General features: G+C 42.9%; 1 protein-coding gene across 1 annotated transcript in view; it reads left to right on the top strand.

Annotated features, from left to right (window-relative positions):
• The window catches only part of LOC144811522 (patatin-like phospholipase domain-containing protein 2), a 245,088-nt gene that overhangs the window by 156,342 nt on the left and 65,895 nt on the right, over positions 1-22,851 (top strand). The window contains exon 8 of the mRNA XM_078673863.1: positions 22,195-22,311. Within this exon, the coding sequence (XP_078529989.1) occupies positions 22,195-22,311 (117 nt within the window). The remainder of the gene's footprint in view (positions 1-22,194; positions 22,312-22,851) is intronic.

The following is a 22,851-nucleotide window of genomic DNA, read 5'->3' as shown; positions in this document are numbered from 1 at the left end:
TGCCACTGTCGCTTACCACATGACAGATGAGGGCCAGTCAGTGGTACCTGAGAAAACGGTGGCTCCAGCATCAAGAGCAACTGGTGCGTAGGTGGATTAGTCTCTCCAACCTTGTGGTAGGTTTTCCCTTCATATGCAGACTGCCTTAGTCACAGCCACCTTGGAGAGCAAGGGTGTCCATCTGGGAAACATGCCGTTGCCATACTTTTGTTCGTGTTGGAGAATCTGCAAGTAAATGTGCTAGGTCTATGGGTAGTTTGCCTTACCATGAAAGCATTTCTCTCTTCTATCTTGAAGAGCTCCAGTCAGGTTCTGTCAGACACCGCCACCTTTAACACCACCACCATCCATTATATCTGCAGACACGGTGTTCCGAGGTCATGGACCGTGTTGTAAAACGCGATTTGCATGTTGCAGTAGACATAGCGATGGAGAATATGCCTGGTAGTAGCTCATCTTGCAGGTTCCCTTCATGTGAGAACACTGTTTCTTCTCCCTGTGGAAAAAAAACCCAGGAGTGAAAGAGGTGATCTTCAAAGTGAGGCTTTCATACATAGATCCTTTCTGCACAACCCAGAGCAGGAAGTATCCTTATTCATTTATTTTTGCAATGCACTTCCCTATTAATGTTTTACCTAAACCTACAGTTTCAGGTGGTGTCCGGGCCTACTCTGTTTTCGCTTGCTCTGCTTCTGTCAAATCTTGCGGAAGGTGTGGGAAGATTGAGCACAGCTGATTCTGATTGACCTGGATTGGGCAAGGAGGATATGGTACATCTTTTGAAACTCAGCATTTGGGACCCTCTTCTGCTCCCACAATCAGTGGCCCTCCGCCTGGATTACCAAAAACCGTGGTTGCACACAGAGGCGCAACTAGAGTCAAATTTCGGGGGGGGGGGCTGAATCTTTAGGCAATCGGCAGAGTCGATCTGCAGGGGCTCTTAGAAGGGGTGAAACAACAACAAAGCCTCATTATCATGCACAAGGTCTTTTAAAGACCTGTGAAGTGCTCGGGTGCGGCTGTGAGCGGGCCCGGGAAGTGTCTCATCACGGGCTGACAGACACGACGGGGGGTGGGGTGGGGGAGGTTAAGCCCTTTGAGGCCAATGGGTGTTGCGCGCCTGGTTGTACACATGAGATTGGTCAGTATCCGCAAAACCACTTTTTCCTTCTAGCTGAAGTTGTGGAGGTCAACTGTGCTGCCGGAAGACCCTCTATGAAATGCATTTCTGCAGGTCACTAAAACAAATTTGTTCGAGGATGCAAGCTGGAAGGCCTGCACGCTTTTAAATCGTACCTTTCCTGACATCTTTGGATTTCCTCGGTTTTCTTGCACAAGAGAGGATGCCAGTGGTTACAGGTAAATACTATTTGGCTGGCCTGTCTGCCTTCATGTGCCTTTCTAAGCAGTCATCTTTTTTTTCCGACCACCACTGGAGGCATATACACCTATGTCTACCTAATTAGCTCCGACAACATTCATTGTTGCTTAATGGAATTTGGATCTTGTGGTGACTTGCCTAATGGTATCCCTATTCGACCTGATGCACGTTTGCGAGTTTGCCGTTTTACTCGACACAGTATTGTTCGTGGCTGTAACTTCAGCTGGCATGGGGGTAGAACTTCAGTCTTTCACAGTTTGTTCAACCAAGTTGGGGGGGGGTGAGGAGGAGCAGCAGTTGCAGAGACTGGACCCCAGGTGTTTATGGTCTTATTACATCGACCACACTCAACAGAACAAAGTAGATAATCGGCTCTTTGTGGGTTTCTCCAGACAGAACAGAAACTGTGCTCGTTCCACTATTGCCATGCGTACTTCTACGACTCTCACGGGAAGTGTTCTGGTGGCTGACATCTTCCAGGTTGCCGTGTGGCAATCCTTGCATACTTTGGCTGAACATTACTGCCTCAAAGTCAAAGCACACAGATTGCACGACTTTTTTTTTGGTTAACTGGCACAACTCCGTCCCACCTCCATGGGAGGTATTTCATTGTGCCATGCGGTGAGAAACCTGCGGGAATAGAAGTCAATATAAAAGTTATTTACCTTTAGTAACTATTTTTGGTTGATGCGTCGTTATGCAGATTATTCACTGGTCTTCGTCCCCTGATGAATTAGTGCCATTCCAAATAATAAGATCCCAAGGTATGCAAATATGTTTAAAGCGGTTATTGTTTGCAGTCATTGATGCTTTCTTGGTTCCTTTATACACCTTCTTGGTGCATGGAAAAACTATCAGGAAGTGACGCAGCTTGCTGGTTGGTGCCTAATATACTTCAGTGTATGTCAGGCTGGTGGATATGCGGCTGAAGCTACATTGCACCACCTAGTGGCGCCGCAGAGCTATTGGTGGAGAAATGTTTCCTGAGCTAGTCTGACACCTGGAAGGATAGTCATAAAGTAAGTAATCTTCTGGAATATTATCTATTCACTGGAAATATTGTTACCGACGGTAAGTGCATTTTCTTTAGCATGATTAGTTATTTTTCAAAATTAGGCTGTAAATATAATTTCAAGTTTAATGTTAGAGTGAATACCAAGGTAGCAATTACCTCATTCTCTTCTATGTTGTTGTGGAAATCCCGAATCTGGAATGATGATGCAAGAGCGCTTTCATTTATTAGGGTGAAGTAGCAGATCTGTTGTGTAACTTTTTTGAGGCTAATATTATTGTATTGCTTTCTGTCCCTTTAAGGCATCTAGATGAGTGTGCTTCAGTGATTCAGGTTATAAGACGACTAGTCCAACATCTGCTCTTTGTTTTTATTTTGTTTTCGATCACCTGTAATGCCTGCTTTTTTCAACGCAGTGCTAAACACATTTTAGTTTTGTTGGGGTTTTCTGGAGGAGTTAAGCTTCCCACTGTGTATTGGGGTAATTCCCCAGTATGTCCACAGTGTGGTAGAGGACATTGGCACCAATTGACAGCTTAATGGGCCAGATTGCAACAGTAGGCGGTTTCTAAGCTGCTTTAGTACTAGATGCTGCAAGAAGTCCAGTGATCGGGTTTCTCAGTATGCAATATAGTATGACCAGCATTTCTGAGCTTAGATTCACTACTTCTTAACTTTTGGGGTATTTGTTCATGCTAATTCAAGCTACAATATGTATAATGAGCTTAACTTGGTTCAGTCTTTTTGTCTACTGTTCATATTAAGGTGCATTTAGGTCTAAGCTCCAAAGCAATAGAGCACTGTACAGAAGTGATAAGTATTAACAAAATGGCCTTAGACCACACATCCTATCCACCTTGTTATTTTACCTTTTTTTGGCCAGTCTGAGGGATAGGCAGCTATCTACTACCCATCAGAGGCTCAAACTAGATTTTTCACCGTACACCACTGTAGGGAATCCTTTGATCCAGTTATCTTTTTGTAAAGAAAGGCTTTTCTTTTGAATTTGGGCAGCTTTTCCACTGTGTTCTGTAATCCAGCAACATCAGTGATGGCTGAGAAGAATATCGTATGGATCAGTGATTTCAGTTGAATTTAGTAACGCTCCAACCTTCCCATTAAAATGTTGATTTTATTTTTTTTTTAAATAATTTTTTTAACTTCATTTTTAAAAGAAAATGTGAATTAAAGAACATTTCATAATTTGTGTATTTGTTGGATGAATCCTCATGTTTTTGTGCATTGTTTTGCAAACCTTTGAAAATTCTTGGGCTTAGGTCCCCAGCTTTAAATAATGACTCAGTGGGGGTCCTTGTTTTCAATAGTGATTCACTGGGTGTCCCTGGGTTCCAGTAATTATTATCGAAAGTCAAAATGTTAGGAAGTACTGACTTAGATGACCAGCATGCACTCGCTATTGCATGTCTTCATCAGGACCGCAATCGCAGGTCTTGTGACATCTGTTTAAGCTTCCTTAAAAAGATGTGAGAGGACAGACGTTTGGCACTTGCCTTTATAGGAGCAATGTAAATCTGCAGCACCATACATTCCCCAGGCACGGGAAGCTTATAAATGTTATTCAAGTATCTAAGACTTATTCCTCTCTGATGTCTAATTCGGAGAAGAGACCCTTCGACCCTGCTCTCAAGACTAAGACATCTGGTCACGCGCACAGCTTCAGAACTAGCCTGCTCTTGTATTTCGTCCCCAATCAAGATATTGTTGACTGTTTGCTCTATTGCTTTTTGATTACAGTCTTTAATCTCCTGTTTTCAACCCTACACATAGAAATTAGACTTGTCTGGTATATTAAGTTTTACTAAATAAATAGAAAGTGAATCAGGATAATACAGGGAGAAACAAAATAACAAATCGGAGAAAAGGTATCTACATCGTATGAATGACCTCAGAAGGGTAGTAGTTTTCATAATTAATACCATAAGCCAAAGCATTTCTCCATGGAAACGAATTCCTGGCAAAAAGTGAAAAAATAAATATTCTTAGATAATAGCTATAGCTGTTTCGTTGTTTGACTCGATGAGTATAGTTCAGTCAGCTGTTAATAGACCAGTTCACTTCTAAAAAGGTAAAAACAGTTTTGACCGATTCGGACCCAAATGTTGAAATAGATTACCATGCTTGATATGGGCCATTTATCAACGGTGGCGTCCACATTTGATCCTCAGTGCAAAACATATGTAAGTATTCATTGATTTGATTCCACTAAATTTTAACTATGTTGAATTATTACTTAGTACGTCTTCGGTTTATTTATTTTAGGTGGGGTGGTAAGGTTATGGTTTAAATTTACAAGGATTTTAATCTCATGATCTGCTTCAATTTAGTGATAAATTATTTTATCTGTTGTATCAGTGATGCAAATAATCATGGTAGTTTATGGTTAATAAACATCATTGATGTAAAACATATCCACCCATCAATTATGGTAATTTTTAAAGGAGTTTATGGCCTATTGGGGCTCTAATATTTAATTTGTATTTTGTTCAGTTACTCTAGTCCCATTGATCCTTAAAGGCCACACCCCATCTTATCCGCATACTGCCCCCAGAAAGCCACCCTTCTGTTGCTAACATGTGTATTCCTTCATAAGTTGTATGAGATTCTGGCCAGGTGTCGGCTCTACTGTCAGCTGCTTTGTCAGTTGTTCTGGTAGTTTGATACCCATTTTTATGGGTGGTGTAGTTGGTTGCCCGTCAGTTGCGTCATCCATCTCCTCATTGATGGCTCCATGGAACACTGTTTGCCACTTTTGTCATCTGCTCTTTTTTATTTCACCAATTTTATTGATGGTGCCTTTGAATTTCCTAATAGTTTCATCAGTTCCAATTGCAACCCGTTCTCCAGAGAAATCATTACAGTACTTTTCATCTGGAGCGCAGGATTGAGAAGCTCTCAAGATGTGGCTCCAAGTCCGATTTAGGGGCTTATTTCGCAAAATAGTATGAGGATAATTCAAGGAAAGAGTCGGGCAGCTTCTAAGTACAGGAACTTAAATGATAGGCACCAGGCTGAACCTTCTCATTTAACCCATGACAAGTAACTCGATGGTCCGCAGCTGCCTATGGTGAATGTTCCCCAAGAAATATTTGCATCTTTAAAGAACACGATATTTGATACAAATCAAAGACTTCCAAAAGCAAGTATGTCTGATTTGCCTTCATGGTTCTTGCTGCCTCTTCTGACTTTTAACCCTCAGCCTCTGCATTGGTATCCAGCGTTGTCACCCAAGGATCAGCTTAGTACTTCCCTGCCATCTTCTGTGCCTCCTATTCCGCCATTGCCTTTGCCTCCAACTCCTCTGTCCCCACGTGGCTAAGGATACAGGAAGACATCAGAGGAACCTTGATTCCTGACAGTCTCTAACTGGCAACCACAGCTTCTTCCTCAATTGGCAACATACAAGCCTCCTAGAATGGATATTTTCTAGTTTTCACCCAGTGACACCTGCTTGTACCCCCTTTTCTGAATTCTGCTGACACCAGAAATATAGCTTCCTCTGGTTCCTGTATCTGCAGCAGAGATTATTTCAGTTTCTCTGCCTCAAATATGTCCCCATAATCCCCAGTGCCTCAGTGTGACCCTGACACAAATCTCAGCGAGGAGAGAGGATTCCGATGAGACGTGAGGCTCTGGCTGGGCATAGGTTAATGTATCCTAATTCCTGCTGAAACCAGCAGTGCAGGGTTTGATGTTTCAATATAATTCCTCTGACGTTTGAGGGACAATAACTAATGTTTAGAATAGCAACCCAGAAATCTGGCATAGGCGCCACCCTCCCTGTAGTGAAAAGGACTGGCAACCAAACGCAAGATTGTTCTGAATAAACCAGTCTGTGTGACCATCTTTTCTGTCATAGTCATTCTTGGTAGCTACTGTTCTTAACCAAAGCGAGATCACTATGACTTTACATAAAAGAGTTAAGTCCCTTGGTGCCAATTGGAAGCTGGTGTATTTCCCAGCAGGCGCAATAACAAAATATGGAGAATTTAACGTTTATGCATGCCATTTTAAAGGGCTCCAGGCAGGCTTTCAGGTGACCCTGAGTTCAGTAAAATGTATAGCTTTTTTGTTTTGCCTAACCTTGCCCTGGAACGCATTTACACCGCTGTCCATTTCATGATTCGGCATAGATGGAATAGACCAGGTTCAGCTAATGGGTATCTTAACTCCTCCACGAGATACAGGAGAATGGCTTTTGCCAGGCCAGCTGACAAGAGGCTTCAAAGTGCAAATCAGGGGCCAACAAGGTTGGGTCCTTAGCAATGATCTTCTCAAAAGAAGCCTCAAATCCATTACCTTTAGACATACAATAGTTATACAGTGATTTAACGATGGGCATTACTTTTTAGAACAGGCACACCACAGTTTTTGGGAAAAGCATGTATATTTTTCTTTTGTATATTTCTTTTTTGAAAAAAAGACTGTTGTACAATAGGAAAATGAGTGATAAATAAGTGACTGTTGTGACATGAAGTATTAAAAGTGAAAAAACAGCATACGACAAACAAAAACACAGATACAGTTCAGTTCAAATAACTTTATTCGATTCACATGAATCATAAGTGTTCCATAAATACATAAAACAATTTAATAACATTGTTTTAAAAAATTCTTTTACACAAAAATTGGGGTGAGTTCATGTCAAAGTTCTCAATTTTAAAACAAATTTTTGATAAAACACAACGTTCCATCAAGTTAATTTTTCAATGTATACCTTTTCCTAATTGACAGTGCAGTTCTTATGAAGTTGAGCAAAGCACTACAAATTACAGTAGTGGACAAAGATCGTAGATAATTAGAACCTTCTTGATAAGAACATGGGCGAATTTCCTTTAAAAGAGGCTTAAGAAAACGTGCCCTAATGTCTTTATAAAGTGGGCAAAACAGCATAAAGTGCATAGTACTTTGTTGGGCTAGGTTATAGCAAGGACAGTGAGTCTGTCTCTCACACCAACTCGCCTATTTGGGGAAAAGCCACAAGAAAGTGCAAAATGCAAAGACAAAACCTAGTCAAAAGGAAACGAGCTTGTGTTTGAATAGTAAAAGACAAATAAAAATGCTTATGAAGTAACGGCCCATCGGTAAGAGCATAATTTTCCCGGTCTGAGGTACTTATTTCATTATAATATGCATTTTTTATGATTGGTTTCATATTAGGTTAAATACCATCAGGATTAATGTAGTAGTGTCCCAAGCCGATCCCATAAAAGGTATTCTTGACATAACAAAGCCAGGGGATAGACAGGGACTTTTCCAAATTCATACAGTCTCTGATGATCGCTCTTGAAAATAGTACATTCTCCGAAGTCCATACCGTTACCCAAAAGATCAATGGGGCAATATTTATTCTATCTCTGACATAGTCTAGACCCACTTCAGAATGGCAAAATTTTGTAGGAGAGCTAATTAGAATCTAAAATTAGTATCTGACTGCTTTTTTGGTGACCTTATACTCCTGCACCATATGTTGCAACAGAGAGACATTTTGATTCATATAAAGTCAGCATTTCTGCCACTGGCTTATGTCCCAATTTGGACGCCAAACGGAACAGCCCCTCTATAATTCTACTAGTATGTTGGGCCCTGGCTACAATCAAATGGTCCCAATTTAATTTGTTGTTAAAAACATTACCCAGGTATGTGAAAATGGGTACCTTGTCAATTATCTTTTCATTTACCACAAATGTTTGCGTTTTAGTCTGCTTGGGGCCAAATACCATGACAAACGATTTACTAAAATTTGCTTTCAAGTCCAAACCCAAAAGTCAGTGAAAGCAATCAACACTTTTTGAAGGCTATTGACTATTAAGGCCATCAATGACCGTGTCATCGGCATATGACAATAAGGGGACCAACTGCCCTCCTATACAGGGATAATCCAGGTGCTGGTCTAGTAAAAATTTCTCCACCCCATTTGTATATAAAATAAAAATATAAAAGGAGCCAGGATACAGCACTGACGAACCCCCTCTGTTGAGGCAATAGGCCTAGTCTTCTCTCCTCCTGGGCCGTAACAAATAGAGACAGTGGTTGACGCATGCAGCCTGCATAACAGGGTAATAAGCGCTCCCTCAAAGCCCATTTTCACCATAAGTGTCCATAACTTACCCTGACTCACTGTGTCAAATGCACTGGATAAGTCCATAAAGGCCAGGTGGATCGAACCTCCCCTGGCCTTCATGTACTTACCCATGACTAAAGAGAGGTTAAAGACACTGTTCACTTGTCCCCTTTCCCTTCCTAAAACCGTATTGGGTATGGAACATTAGACCAGTATCATTGGCCCACAATTCCAGGCGAGCAAGGATTACCCTCCCAGGGACCTTGCATGTAGCATCAATTCAAGAAATGAATGGGCCTGTAGCACACAGGGTCATGCCTACTACCTTTCTTATATATTGGTACCACTACTGCCTCTTTCCACGAAATAGGGATATGGCCCACTATTACTGATTTGAAAACATTTGCCAACAATGGTGCCCATAGTTGTAGATTACATTTAAACAAATCAAGCAGCACCCCATCTGGACCTGGTGCCTTTAAGGGAATGTCCTATGTCAATGCCTTTTCAACCTCGCCAAGAGAAATAGATAAACTAAGTTGATTTGCAGTATCCGAGTTAATTACTATTTGATCTCTTTGATCATACAGTAGTAAGCCTTTTGGGTTGAATATATTTCAGAAATGTGACTCCCAAGCTTCACCAGTTATTGTTGATTCAATGCTCCTTACATCATTTGTGAAAAGGGGGCGATTTATAACTTCCCAAAAACCCTTCGAATCATTGAGAGCGCTAGCTCTCTCCAGATCTTCCCAAGCTAGTTTTCTAAGTTTATCCTTTCTATGGCTAATTACATTTTTATAGGTTTGTCTCGCTATCCTAGTTAGTGCCCTATCACGGGGAACTATATGCAGGGCCTCTTTAAGATCTTTTTGTGCTCTAGAGCACTCTGTATTGAACCATCTAGTTTCTTGTGGAGCCTTTCTTTTTACTGTTCTTGTTAGATTATTGGCCACATCTTTGCAAATTCTTTCAAAACACTCTAAAAATCTCCTCCGCGGTAGGATAATCAGATAGGCATATCAAAATTTTACTGAGGTTTGATGTCACAATCTCATTCTCAAATATATGTGCAATTATTTTGCTCCATTTTAGTCTCACCCCCTTATTTGGATTATATATTAATGGAATTTTATCACCATCGCCCCTAAAAGCCGTTACATGCAGGCTGGCAATAAGGGTATTGTGATCACTGACAGGGTTAGGTTCTTCCGCAAAGCTGTCTACTAGATGAGCAAATAATCTAGATATTAGCATGAAGTCGATAGTGCTCGCCCTACACCCTCCCAGAAATGTGGGGTACTGTATATGTGGTGTGTCAACCAGGGTATCAACAAAACATAGTTTGTTTACAATAATGATGGTATTTAACGCTTCACCATATGAAGAGTGCTTAAAATGGGCAAGTGGTTCATTTTAGGTGTCTAGAAGCCCATATACCATTGGCGAACTATGCTGACACAAAGTACAGTTGAAGTAACCCAACCATATTATGCCTAGAGGGAAATTTTTAATCTAATTCTTATCGATTTCCTATTTGAGGGTATTAATAATCCCACTGTTCTGATCAAAAATATTATCATACAGGTTAATCAATAGAGTTGGGACATCAATCAGGTTCCTAATCATAATGATCTCATACCAGGGGGAATCGGCTATGTTCCCAATCTTTATGGCTCCGTATTTAACAGAAATCAGTGTTGCCAATCCTCCTTTCGCTCTCCCTGAAATAGATGGAGTTGCCTGAACATTAAATGAGTGTAAACCATAAAAAATGACTTCCTCTCTACTCAATGTTCCCTGGGTACTCATTACATCGAATTTCTTCATATATTGTAGCCAAACCTCATCTGATAGTCTAGGTCTAATACCCGCAATGTTCTAAGAGATCAGTCCAGGGATGTGGAATTCCTATAGCCCGACGCCCAGGACATATTGTTTGGGGTCAAGGGCAACAAGTTTTAATGTGTATTTTGTCCTTGGGACAAGTAGGCCAACCCCCTGCAGCACAAACCCTTTGCCTGCCAGTTTCCAGTACCACATTAAGGATCAGGGAAGGGTACTGCCTGTAGTTAAGTTAATATTTGTGTGCATGTGTTAATGCTGTTCAAACTTGTATTTATGGTTCATTATTTGAAAGCCTTTATTATTAGGCTGAGCGCGCTAAGTAAATGTACGTTCTGACTGCACTACTGACAGTGGTTCCAGTATGAAAATGTGTTCACACAGTTTCAAAGTTTAGCAACATGAGGCTATGCATGATGCTCACAGAATGCTCTCTGATTAGATGCAAATATTTGCAGAAGCTTTAAAGCAAGATTAATGTTTCTTTGCTTTCAATATGAAATGTTCCTAAAAATGAAAGTAGGGAAATAACATTTTGCTAAACTATTGTAAAATTTCAGGTACCATTTCTTTGCAGCATCATTTCCTAAAATGTGTTGATGCATGCTAGTATTTCCCAAAAATATTCATATTGGAAAATTTGTGTAACCAGTTTCAATAAGATTATGGGAAACAAAAATAAACAAGCCTTGGCAAAGCCAGTAGGTCTGACATTGGTGGTCAGTTTTTTAGTTTGTCAATGCGTGACTTGTTTTGGCATGGCTTTTGTAAAACCTTATGGATGTGAGAGCTGCCGGGCCCTCACCATTATAACAAACATTGGCAAATGCAGATATTGTTTTTGGTCTAAAAAAAAGCACACACTGCCACATTAGTTGCTGGCACAAAACAAAACTACTTTGTGTACCGATATGCTCCTTGTGAAAGAGCAGAATGCTGTCACTCACAGTGAAGCCAGCCTATTCTGAGAGAGAGAGAATTTGAATAAACACAAAAGGTCATAAGGTCATAGTTAACGCCAGACCAAATTAGGGGCCCAATTGTTAAAGAAAGTCTCAAAAGTGCACCTTTGGTATATGGCTTTCCTGAATTCACAAGAATTTACATTAGTAGGGCAAGAAATTGTACTTCTACAAAATATTTGTGAACTGCATTTCAGCATGAGCAAATATGCATGTGTAGATTTGTGCATGTGAAAACCTGGTTGTTTGAAAGTTCATTTTAGCTCCAACTACTTTTTTCCCAACTCTGAAAGAAGGTTTACTTACGTCTGCCACACTCAGGAATAAATTCCCAACATTTCTCAGTATGGGAAAGATTAGAGAAAATTTGTTGAAAACCCTTAAAACATGCAAGTTAGTAGGTTTGCACAGACTCAAAAGGGTATTCCAACCCTGGAACGACTGCTTACCACCATCATCAGTCCTAGTATGTAGATCTCCGGAAACGTGGCAACATAAAATGATTACTAGTATTTAAACACTACTATGGTATATGCCCTGGTATAATCAGAGAGGCTATACAAGAGCTCTTATATAATGCGATTGCTGCCATAATTTGTGGCAGCACTACATGGCACCAAAGGGACAAGTGGATTTTGTTACAGGACAAGTAGATTTATGAAGCAACCTGCCCCACGGACAAGTAGATATTTTAATAAATTCCACACCCCTGTCAGTCTCAATGGACAATCATTTTGACTGTGTCCCACAGCCCCTGCCCCTTCTGTGATAAGGATGAGTTGTGCTGCTAGCGTGATCTTTGTGTCCTTATTGACCCTCCCTTCGCTGTCTGGATACAAATGCAATGGGCAATTAGGGTTGTCCTCTTGACCAGATAAATGAGTATGGTCCATAATGCCATTTATTAAATTAGGGACTGTCTCTAGTTCATTGTTTATGATATTTATCTTCCCAAGATCTCTCAGCTGTGGGGCCAGTCAATCAATAACTCCCAAACCACTCAGTGCCTCATAGCGATTTGGGTGATACCAGGGAGGATGCACAGGATATGGACTATCTAGTCTAGGTCTCTCTTTATCCACAACAGACCACAGCGGTCTAGGTGGCTGGTAGAAAAAGCCCATCAGTAAAACAGAAACCCCCCCTTGAACATGCAGACCAGGTATTTGCCCTTTCTAGGATTATCTTAACTAGACGTGGAGTTCTTAAAAACGAACAATCGTCTTCAAATTTCTTAGTGTATTTCCCCACCCACCTAGTCCGACATGCCATTTTAAATTCCACAAATAGCTCCTCTTCAATGCCCGTCCTCTCCCGCAGGAAATGTAGTGCCTAGTTCCTCAATGCAGACCAGTGCTCTGGTTCACCTGATGACAGTAGGGGGACATTAGCCAGGATTATAGTGTAAGGGGTTGCCTCAGGTGGTAAGTGTAAGTTAGTATGTGGGCCACCTGAAGTTCTTTGATCAGAAGGCCTACCATCTGTGATACTTGGGTATCTCGGGGCTCTCCCGCTATTAGACTGGGAGTCATTTTCAACACGTGTATTCTGGGAATTCGTAGTGATTGTGTCTTTAACCATAGAAGAATACCCATCATTATTTGATGCTAGTCCCACTGCACTTGTGCATTGTTGGTCATTCTTTCTTTTACTTCTATCATAGGATTTATGTTTGTCTATGATCCTATTCTTAACCGTGCCCTCTGCCTCATTTTGATTACAGCTTACCACCGGTTTTTCTAAGTTCAATAACCTAACCTCTATGTTGTTTAGCGCTTGCAACACAGATCTAAAAGGGTTGCAACCGTAGTTTCCAATTTATTTTCCAATAGTCCACCTCAGTTGGAACCCCCACCCCCCTCCTGAAGCTACGTCAGCGCAGGATTGAGCAAATTGCCTGATTATGTTCTATATGTTCATTAGGTTTATTCCTACGCCCTAAAGGCTTGGCAGAAGAAAGTTTTGTTTATTCCCAGTTTGTCCCTTTCTTTTCTTAGAGGGTGGTGCTAGACTATTCGCATGATTAGTTTTAGCTTTGGCTTTTTGGCCCGAGTGACATTTAGCCTGGTCGTTTTTTCAGGAACATCTAAATTAACACATGTATCGGGAACGTTAATGGTTTCAATTGTTTCAGGGTCCGAGGTTGTTGAATACAGTGTATTGTTTTGGGATACATTAGCTTCCAAGCTCAGTTGAGAAACTGGGGCAGTAGCAACAGAGATGATGGGTGCAGTTCGATTATCGGTATTTTGCGGCTCAAAGGATAGTCTTCGCTCTGAGTTCTATTTCGTGAATGAGCACTGACTCAGCAGAAATGCATCAAGGGTCCCAACTACTCCCTGCTTGCTTAAAGACTTAGGCTTACTCATGATGTCCTCCCTTGAAGCAGAAACCAGGCTATAAAAGGGAGAATTAATATGACAGTACCTTATTGTTTCAGAGTTCGTCTACTCGTTTGCTCCAGGTCCATAGGCAAATGTCAGAAACATGGCCCAGCCCAGCCTCCCTCGGTGTTTGACGGGGGCGCAGCGGGAGCCCGGCGGTGCCTTTATGCACCGGCTGGCGCCGGGAATGACGTGGCTCCTGCCGTGATGTTGCCTGGACGCTGCGGTCTTCCAGAGGTGGAAGGCTGAAGGGCACAGATACATAAATAACACAAATTGTTGAGTAATATATTTAAGTCTCTGTCCAAGTGTAGAATTCCATTGGCAACCTGAAACTTCAACGTTTTATGGTTACACTGTTTAAGGACATGAGAAAGCAATACGTTTTATAGGCAGTTTTTACACTTTTATCACTTCATGTCACAACAGTCCCTTATTTATCACTCATTTTCCTGTTGTAGGACAGTTCTTTTCCAAAAAAACTGTGGTGTGTGTCTGTTCTAAAAATGAATGCCTATCTTTAAATGACTGTATAACTATTGTATGTCTAAAGGAATTAGATACGACCCAACGGAACCATTATGTAGACTAGAACGTCAATACCCAGGTTCCGAGGGACACTGAGTCACCCTGTTGACTTTAATTCTTTAATTCCATTACCAACATTTTCAAAACTAAGTGCATCAGTTTTGGAGTGTGGTTGATTAAAAGATTGGGCTCAGACAAGTGGGACAGGACTAAGGGGCTGATTATTACGTTGGCAGAGTGGTGCAGCATGCTACTGGCCCGCTCCCGCACCACCAAAATAGGTCCCGCCAGATTAGGAGTTTTTTCCTGGTCTGGCGGGCGGTCCTTTGTTGTTCCCACTGCAGTGCTTTTCAATAAAGGCCATGCAGTGGGAACGCCAAAGCAAATTCCTGCACGTTATGGACTGTTTAGTCCATGCAATGCAAGAACTAGGTGTGCATGCACATGGGGGCACAGATTGTACCCACCTGCATGCATCCCAGTGTCCAGGGGCAACAGGTTTTCCCAACTCCACCCTTTTCATGGCGGGCTCACCGCCATGAAAAGGATGGCGGTGGGGAAACTCAGAATATGTTTGCCGGTGCTGCCACGGCACAGCCAAGCATACTGCTGCCCCAGACTGCTGCTCCACTGCCAGGATAAACATGGCGGTTGCGGCGGTCCCAAAATGGTCCGACTGCCATCCTTGTAATACGGCGGTCAGACCACTAGTGCGGCAGTCCCCAACAGTCTGTCGTAGATTCACTTAAACAGTCTTTTCAAATTCCGAAGTATTTACTAGAGGTGATTTTAACATTTTCTTGTATGGAGAGAAAATTATCAATTATGCTCAAGATTTTTGCTGATTTCCTGGGTGTAGGCATATCCCCTGAGAATCCGACCACCAGGAGGCATTCCAAAACAAGTGGGCCCCCACCGAACAGCAGGATCTCAGTTTAATCCGCATTTAACTTTAGACCATGATTAGTCATCCATCCTGCTACTTCAGTGAGGTCCCTATGTAGATTACTTCGAATTTCATCTAGTTTCTCACCCACTTAGATAATCCACTGTTCCGTCAGCTTAAGAACATATCACAAAACCCCACTTCCTTACAATTTTTGCCAAAGGGCCACATACACATTAAAAAGTGTCGGGCTCAGTGAAGATCCCTAAGGAACTCTGCATTCGGAATTGAGGGTTGGATCCAAAAGTGCGCAATTGCACTATACACGATCTATTCTTTAAAAAGGAGCCAAACCATTGAAGAGGCTTACAATGTAGGCAGATGTCAAAAAGTCAATTGATCAGCAGACTATGTGAGATGGTGTCAAAAGCCTCTGAATGGTCAAGTAAGATCAGGGCAGCGGCTTTGCCCTGATCAACTTCTAACCTAATGTCATCCAACACCGCTAACAACATCAACTCAGTGCTATTATTGGCACGGAACCCGGTTTGTAAAGGGTACAATATGATATTTTCAAAAAAGATAAGTTAGTTGCATGTTCACTGTTTTTTCTAGAATTTTGGACATAAATGGAAGGAGTAAAATCGGCTGATAGTTGGAAAGGATTGAGGCATTCATTCTAGATTTTTTAGCAAAGGATAAGAGTCACTTCTTTCCAGACCTATGAATAGGTTGCCTCAGCCAGGGATTGGGTAAAACTGTATGTAAAATAGGGTCATAGTGTGGTAGCTAACCAAGAGTAGATGACATGTGGGCAAGGGTCTAAAGGGAGCCAGATTTAACCTCCATCATCAGCTTTAAAGCTTGTTCTTCTGTGAGATAATCAAAAGCTCCCAGATGGCTGGTCGCCTCTGGGTGGGGATCCCTGGAGAACCAAGGGGATTCATCTCATGATGGTTGGGTCTCAAAAGACAGATACATTTTCACAATTTTGTCAGTGAAATAGTTTCCAATGTCCTCACAGAAAGTCTCAGAAGGAGGACATAATTTGGATAAACTTGTAGGCTGAGCCAGTTCTTTAACAATTTTAAATAATTCCTTTGAGGATCGGCTGTTTTCTTCAATTCTTCTGATGAAAGAATCCTTCTTGGCTCTTCTCAAGACTTTATGATATTGTTTCAATTCTTCCTTATTATTTTGCATGATCTCTTTTATTTCTAGACAGCCTCCATTTCAGTTTGAGGCCTTTACAATTACTTTTCAGGGAGTTTGGAAACCTTGAGCCAAGTTTTTGTAATAAATACCAGGTCAGGTTTGGAGTCAGAAATCCCAACTTTTGGCAAAGACCTGGCGTTAAGGTACAGACATCTGAACGTTGTCTCTGTATTGATCTTTCTGGCAAGCCTAAGTGGTTCTTTCCTCGACCACCCCTCCCATTTACAATTAAGACAAGAGAAAGGTCCTTCTATCAGACCTGAGACTCCTTTGTTACACTGGGTAGTATCATAGGCGTGGGGTTACTAAGTTTCATAAGTGCCTCACAAGAGTCAGTGATTACCTGTTCATCTGTACTGGAACTGGCAGGGTTCTATAGCAAACACATTGTTCTTATGGTGTTTTCTGACCATGCTCAAATTTCCCTGACACCAAGATTAGACTGGAAGAGGAAGAATGGAGGCTTGTGGAGGCTGCCAGATAAAATAATTAAATACCCCACACATGCACTAGCAATCACTTCTGCCCGGAGGCATACATACGGTGTAATGACTCCATGGAGTTGGAATTGGCAACTGTGTGACAGCATTAAAGGCAGTGATGAGGGGGAACTGATAGGGATATCCATGAATGATAATCTAATTCAGCGAGACAAAAGGCCACAATTAGAAGGCAAAGAATTATAAACTATGCACAAATATACAGGTTCACCCATGATGTGGAGAGCCTTGGATAAAGCCAGAACACAACTTAGTTTAGATCAGGATAAGGCAGAGTATACCCTTCTGCGCTTGAAACATAAATACGATCATAACAACAAAAGCAGAAAAATGCTGCCACGCCATCTGTGAGCCACAGTGCATGCGGACACGGTACGTGTTGTAACTGGTCTGGAGGTTGGGGATAACCAGATAGCAAAAGCCTTCGAATTTTATGCACAGTTATGTTCCTCCCAAGACTCTGACTCAGGACTCTGGGGCATACTTAGAAAGGGCACAGGTAACGAAGCTCGCATATACGCAAGTGGAACCATTGGAGAAACCTATTTAATTGGCTGGGGTAATCTCCACAATAGCGCACTTAGAACCCCTAGAGGTTCCCAGATGGCTTTACACCACTATTTTTCAAGACTTTTTTGTCACACCTTGACTCCTATACTCGCTATATAATTCAACTCCTTTGAAGACACAGGAACACTCGTGCCATCTATGCTCAAAGCATCCATTAGTCTTGCCCAACCTAGTAAGGACGCTTGCTTATGCAGCACGTACAAACCAGTTTCTCTGCTTAACATGGGTGTAAAATTATTAATTAGTGTGTTCACCTCAAGACTCAACCCCGACATGCCATACCTGATTGACCCTGACTAGGAAGACTTTATCCCTAATAAGACGGTTAGAGATCCCACCAAACATATTCTACAAGTCATAGATGAAGTGCAAAGTTCCCAAAGGGGGGCCCTCTTGCTCGCTGTAGATGCCGAAAAGGCATTGGCCAGGTCCAGTGGTCTTACCTTCTGAGGAATAGCAGTTTTGCCCCTGGGTATTCAGCAGATACGGTGGCCCTAGAGCTACGGTGCCATTTACTTCGCTGTACACCGGGGGTCTCGGCAGGGCTGCCCTATGTCTAACTGTTATTTTGTGATGTATATTGAGCTTGTGGCACAATGCATCAGATCTGACCCTCAAAGGAATGAGCTTTCGTTGTGGCATTTATACCATTAGCCTTTATGCGGACCACGTGATAGTGGCCCTAGCAGACCCCATGATGTCTTTGCCTGTGCTAACCATAGAACTGCAGCTTTTTTGGGGCGATCTCTGGGTTCAAGGTTAACCTTTCTAAATCCCAAATACTGAACCTCATGGTAGCCGCAACTTATCTAGAGCAGTTGCAGGTCCGGTACCCGATCACCTGGTCTACAGAGCCCCCTCCCCCACCTTGGGATTCAGCTCACGCCTAATGCACCCAAAACAACTATGGTTAATGATCACAGCCTATCAAGACAAGTGAAAACAGACTTTTGGAACTGGCAGTGTCTTCAGCTGTCTTGGTTAGGGCGAATTGCTAAGATTAAAATTACCATTTTACCAAATATGTTATGCACATTCCAGGCCCTTCCCTTAACTCCACCTGGAAACATGCTGAAACCCCGAACTCCCCCACCACCACCCCTTGATAACCCAGACTTTCCCTCCGGTCCTCAGAGGGGTGCAGTTCAAGCACTGGCAATCAGCGGGGTGCACGCGCATAGGTGACCTTTTTGACAAATCTGGGATTTTCTACTTTGATACCCTAAAGAAGGATTTCAATCTTGTGTGGGCAAACAATGCGGTATCTGCAAGCTTGCAACTGGGTGATTCACCTTTCTGTTAAGTCTCATGCCCAATGCACATTAACGTCATTCGAGAAGTGTCCTTTATTGAAGGATAAAGATAACCTGCTGATCTTGGAGCTGTACTCCCTCTTAGGGCGCCTCCCTTCTCGCCCTAAGAGCGCCGGTCAGGAGCGCCGGGAAGTGGATATAGGGAGATCCTTTTAACATCAAGAATGGGACGACTTACTATACGGCATGTAATATGGCAAGCACGGAGACAGTAATTGAGATCGTTTCACACTGGTATTAGACCCATGCTAGAATGTCAGTCAGTCAGATTAGCTTTATTCGATTTTAGTTTAAAAATCATAAAAGCAGCAACAATACATAAGTAAATACCTTAACATTTCATATCAAAGTTAATATCAACTATTAAAACAGGATTAAATAAGTATGACGGATCAGCTAATCAAATTAAGACATTACATAAACGAATAGGACAACTCTAAAGACAAAAGGGTCATGCATACAGTGCCACAAATTAGCTTGAGGTTCAGGGGGAAAACATCAGACAAACCTATATCAGCAGTTTACTTATTAACTGCATACTACCGTGTAAGCTAGTACTCATGGGTGGCCTCTTTATAGATGGTTCTCAGAAATTACAGTTTTTAAACAGTGGTTCAAATCTATTAGAGGCTAGCAGGTTAGTGTCGCTAGGTGCACAGGATCCCCTTCCCCAGGAGTTGTATTTCTTTGCCGTTGATCTGAGTAACGGGATGTGTAGGAAGCTCGGATAGAAATCATGCAAGTCCCAAATGCAAATGGGGCCATCTCCTTCTTTAGGCTGGCAAAATTGTAGGTAGGGGACAATGTTCCTGTTCTTAAATTTAATTAACACCAGGTCCCCAGAGGTGTCTTTGGGCAGCGTACCTAACCACCCCACCCTCCTGACGCTCAGAATTCCACCATCTAGGTCAGGTGGCAAAGGTCTGTTGTTCTGGAGCCAGAAAATAGCCTTATTTAACAGGTCCTGATGTGTTTCGTGTTTTCCCTGGCTAAGTGCAGGGACCCCAGAGAGGACAGTCACATATGGGGCGGCTTCGGGAGGTAGGTTAATACGTGGCATTCTTTGTGGATTGGCTCTGGCCACAATGTGATTAATTAACGGGGATTTTAGTGCTACTTTAGGGCCTGTTACGGTTGTTGTATTAAGAGGTAGTAATTGAGTTTGGACATTCTTACGTATGGTTGGCCTAAACTTTTCGGGGGTAATGGGAGGTTTAGGGCAAATGGGTGTTGCCATCTTATTGGTTGGTGGAGAATTCCTTTTAAGTGTTTTCTCAATGCTATTCAGCCTGTCCCCCAGATCATTAATTTTTATAACCAAAGGTGATATGACAGATAGTAACAATTGCTCAAACTGAGCCAGTAAGGTCAGTTGGGACGACGATACAGGGTCATCTATTTTATCCACAGCCATATCCACCATTGATGTAATTGGGTTAGAGGGGGATAATGTAGGGCTGGTGCACAATTTTTGAATTTTAGGTTGGTTCTCGTTATCATTTTCCCCGTCATGTTTCCTTTTAATATTAAGACCCCGAGACAGTATATTGGCTTGAGTATTGTCTATATTTATAGTTAGATCCCGCGGAGTGCCGTTTGAATTGTCTAGAATACTGCCCAAAATCGGGGGTGGTGAAGCATCCGGGACATACTTTGTGCCACACAGGGCATTAAGCTCCTCCCAGATGGACATGTTATGTATTCAATACACCAAAAAGCGGCGGTAAGCAATACAGTACAAGTCAATAAGTGAAATGTGTCTCTATACCTCCTCCTATGGAAAAGTCAGGTGGGGTGGCCCGTCCCGTCCTCTTCTGGCCTCTGAGGGCCGTAGAGGGCCCGCCCTTTGCCCGGGCTTAGCCCCGCGCTTGAACCCGTGCGCGTCCCTCGGGACAGAAACACGGACTGTATAAGTAGGTCAGGTAGGCGGGGCCGGCTGGGGAAGAGTACCAGCTGTTGGTGATGTCGGGGAATGCTGGTACTCGCAGTCCCTGGCCGCCGCACCCGCCGAATCCCCACAGGTAATCACAGTCAGCAAACAATCCCCAGATGGGTGGAATATCCTCGGGTCCCCCAGGGCGTCTCAGTCCCAGCAAGCCTCGAGCCGCGAGTCGCACCCGCGAGTCGCACCCGCGAAGCGGGGGCGGCGAGAGGTATTATCGGCAACAAGCAGGAGGCGGGGCCGGCTGGGGAAGAGTACCAGCTGTTGGTGATGTCGGGGAATGCTGGTACTCGCAGTCCCTGGCCGCCGCACCCGCCGAATCCCCTCAGGTAATCACAGTCAGCAAACAATCCCCAGATGGGCTGGAATATCCTCGGGTCCCCCAGGGCGTCTCAGTACCAGCAAGCCTCGAGCCGCGAGTCGCACCCGCGAAGCGGGGGCGGCGAGAGGTATTATCGGCAACAAGCAGGAGGCGGGGCCGGCTGGGGAAGAGTACCAGCTGTTGGTGATGTCGGGGAATGCTGGTATTCGCAGTCCCTGGCCGCCGCACCTGCCGAATCCCCGCAGGTAATCACAGTCAGCAAACAATCCCCAGATGGGCTGGAATATCCTCGGGTCCCCCAGGGCGTCTCAGTCCCCGCAAGCCTCGAGCCGCGAGTCGCACCCCTGCTAGAATGTAGAAATGGCATCCAGAGCGCAGTAAGGAGTGCTGGGGGGTTGTGGAGGCATTGGAACTCAGGTGGACAGAGGAAATGTGTGCATGTTTCCATCCGCCCACTTGCTAGAGTCAAAAGCAATTTAAAAATGGCTTGCAAGGAACACAACTATACCTAATTGATAAGGATAATCAATATCAGCTGTCATGGAACTGCCCGAAACTAAAACGGTTCTGGGGAAAGATTCTTGACAATCTACACTTAGTCTTCATAAATTACATTTCCTTTTTTCTTGCATATGTCCTTCTTTAGCTGCCTTATTCCCTCACATACCCCTTGATGTCCCTGAGGTGCAGACATATGGCCCTAGCACAAGGAGCTGCACATCAGAGGATCCTCGTGCTCTGAGGGTCAGATAGGATTGCGTACAATATTTCCTGGCTTCATTGGATATGGCATCTTTTGATCTTGGAGCATATGACCAGGACAATAGAGCACAGATTGGAGGTCTATCATGATCTGAGGGCTCCTTTATACGATTATTATCACTAGATTTTAGTGAGCTGACCTGCCCTAAATGCCTACAACTGTTGTATTTAGTTCCCCCACCTGAGAGGGTCACAGTAACTGAGGAAGGTGGATGGGAATTGAGCGATAACACATAGGGCAGGTGTAGCGCTTGTTGGCAGTAAGATGCAATCATCGCATTGAACATACTATTGCCAGGTGTGGAGGCTTGGGGATGCGGAAAGATTTTTCTTGATTTGGGGGGGTTGTTCTGTTTACGTTTGTGAGCTAACCTCCTGGTTGTAGGCGACATGGCTGTATTTTTTCCAACATTCAGAAGAGATTCATAAAATGTTATTTAATAAGACAGTCCTTTTAATGGTAATTTGCTCCACTTTGTTTTGTCAATAGGTTAGTTGACTGGTTCCCTGATATTCCAGATGATGTGCGCTGGATGCAGGAACAGATGCGTGCTTTGATTGGTGCAGTTTATTATCAAGCAAGAAAACGGTTGCTCCAAAAATCCAGGTACATTTTCCAAATAAGTATGATAGCCATTTGCAGAGTTGTTTTAGGGTAAAACAAAAAAAACATTGATATGCCAAAGTCCTGAAGTAAAATACTCCCTAGTGGCGAGATATAGTGTTATCTGTAAAATAGACAGAACTTCTGCAGCCTAATGGATACTCACACTTGCAGATTCGTTAAGTGAACCGGGACATTTTTTCAAGCTGTTCCTAGTCACTAACTCCAATACTCAAAGGCTTCCTGCTCCACATGGCAAGACAGCACTAGATGTGATGCTCACACAAAAGCTCCCTTGATGTCAGTTTGGCACCTTTACAGACTAGGCTCTGGAGCCATTGGAAAATGTTTCCCTAAATCTTAAACCGTTTTTAAGATTGAGCTTGCGAGAGTATGCTCTAGCGCATGCTCCTACTTGTAAGACACTACTGTTTACAACAAGCATTAGCAAAGCCAATAGGTCTCTGCAATGTGAGAGCTATTGGCCTTTTCAGTGACAATGTCAATGTATTTTAGCCATGTTGTATAGCAACATGTCCGTTG

The sequence above is a fragment of the Lissotriton helveticus genome, chromosome 1_1, assembly GCF_964261635.1.
Source record: "Lissotriton helveticus chromosome 1_1, aLisHel1.1, whole genome shotgun sequence".
Classification (NCBI taxonomy): Eukaryota; Metazoa; Chordata; class Amphibia; order Caudata; family Salamandridae; genus Lissotriton; species Lissotriton helveticus.
This window is presented reverse-complemented; position numbering and strand designations above follow the sequence as displayed.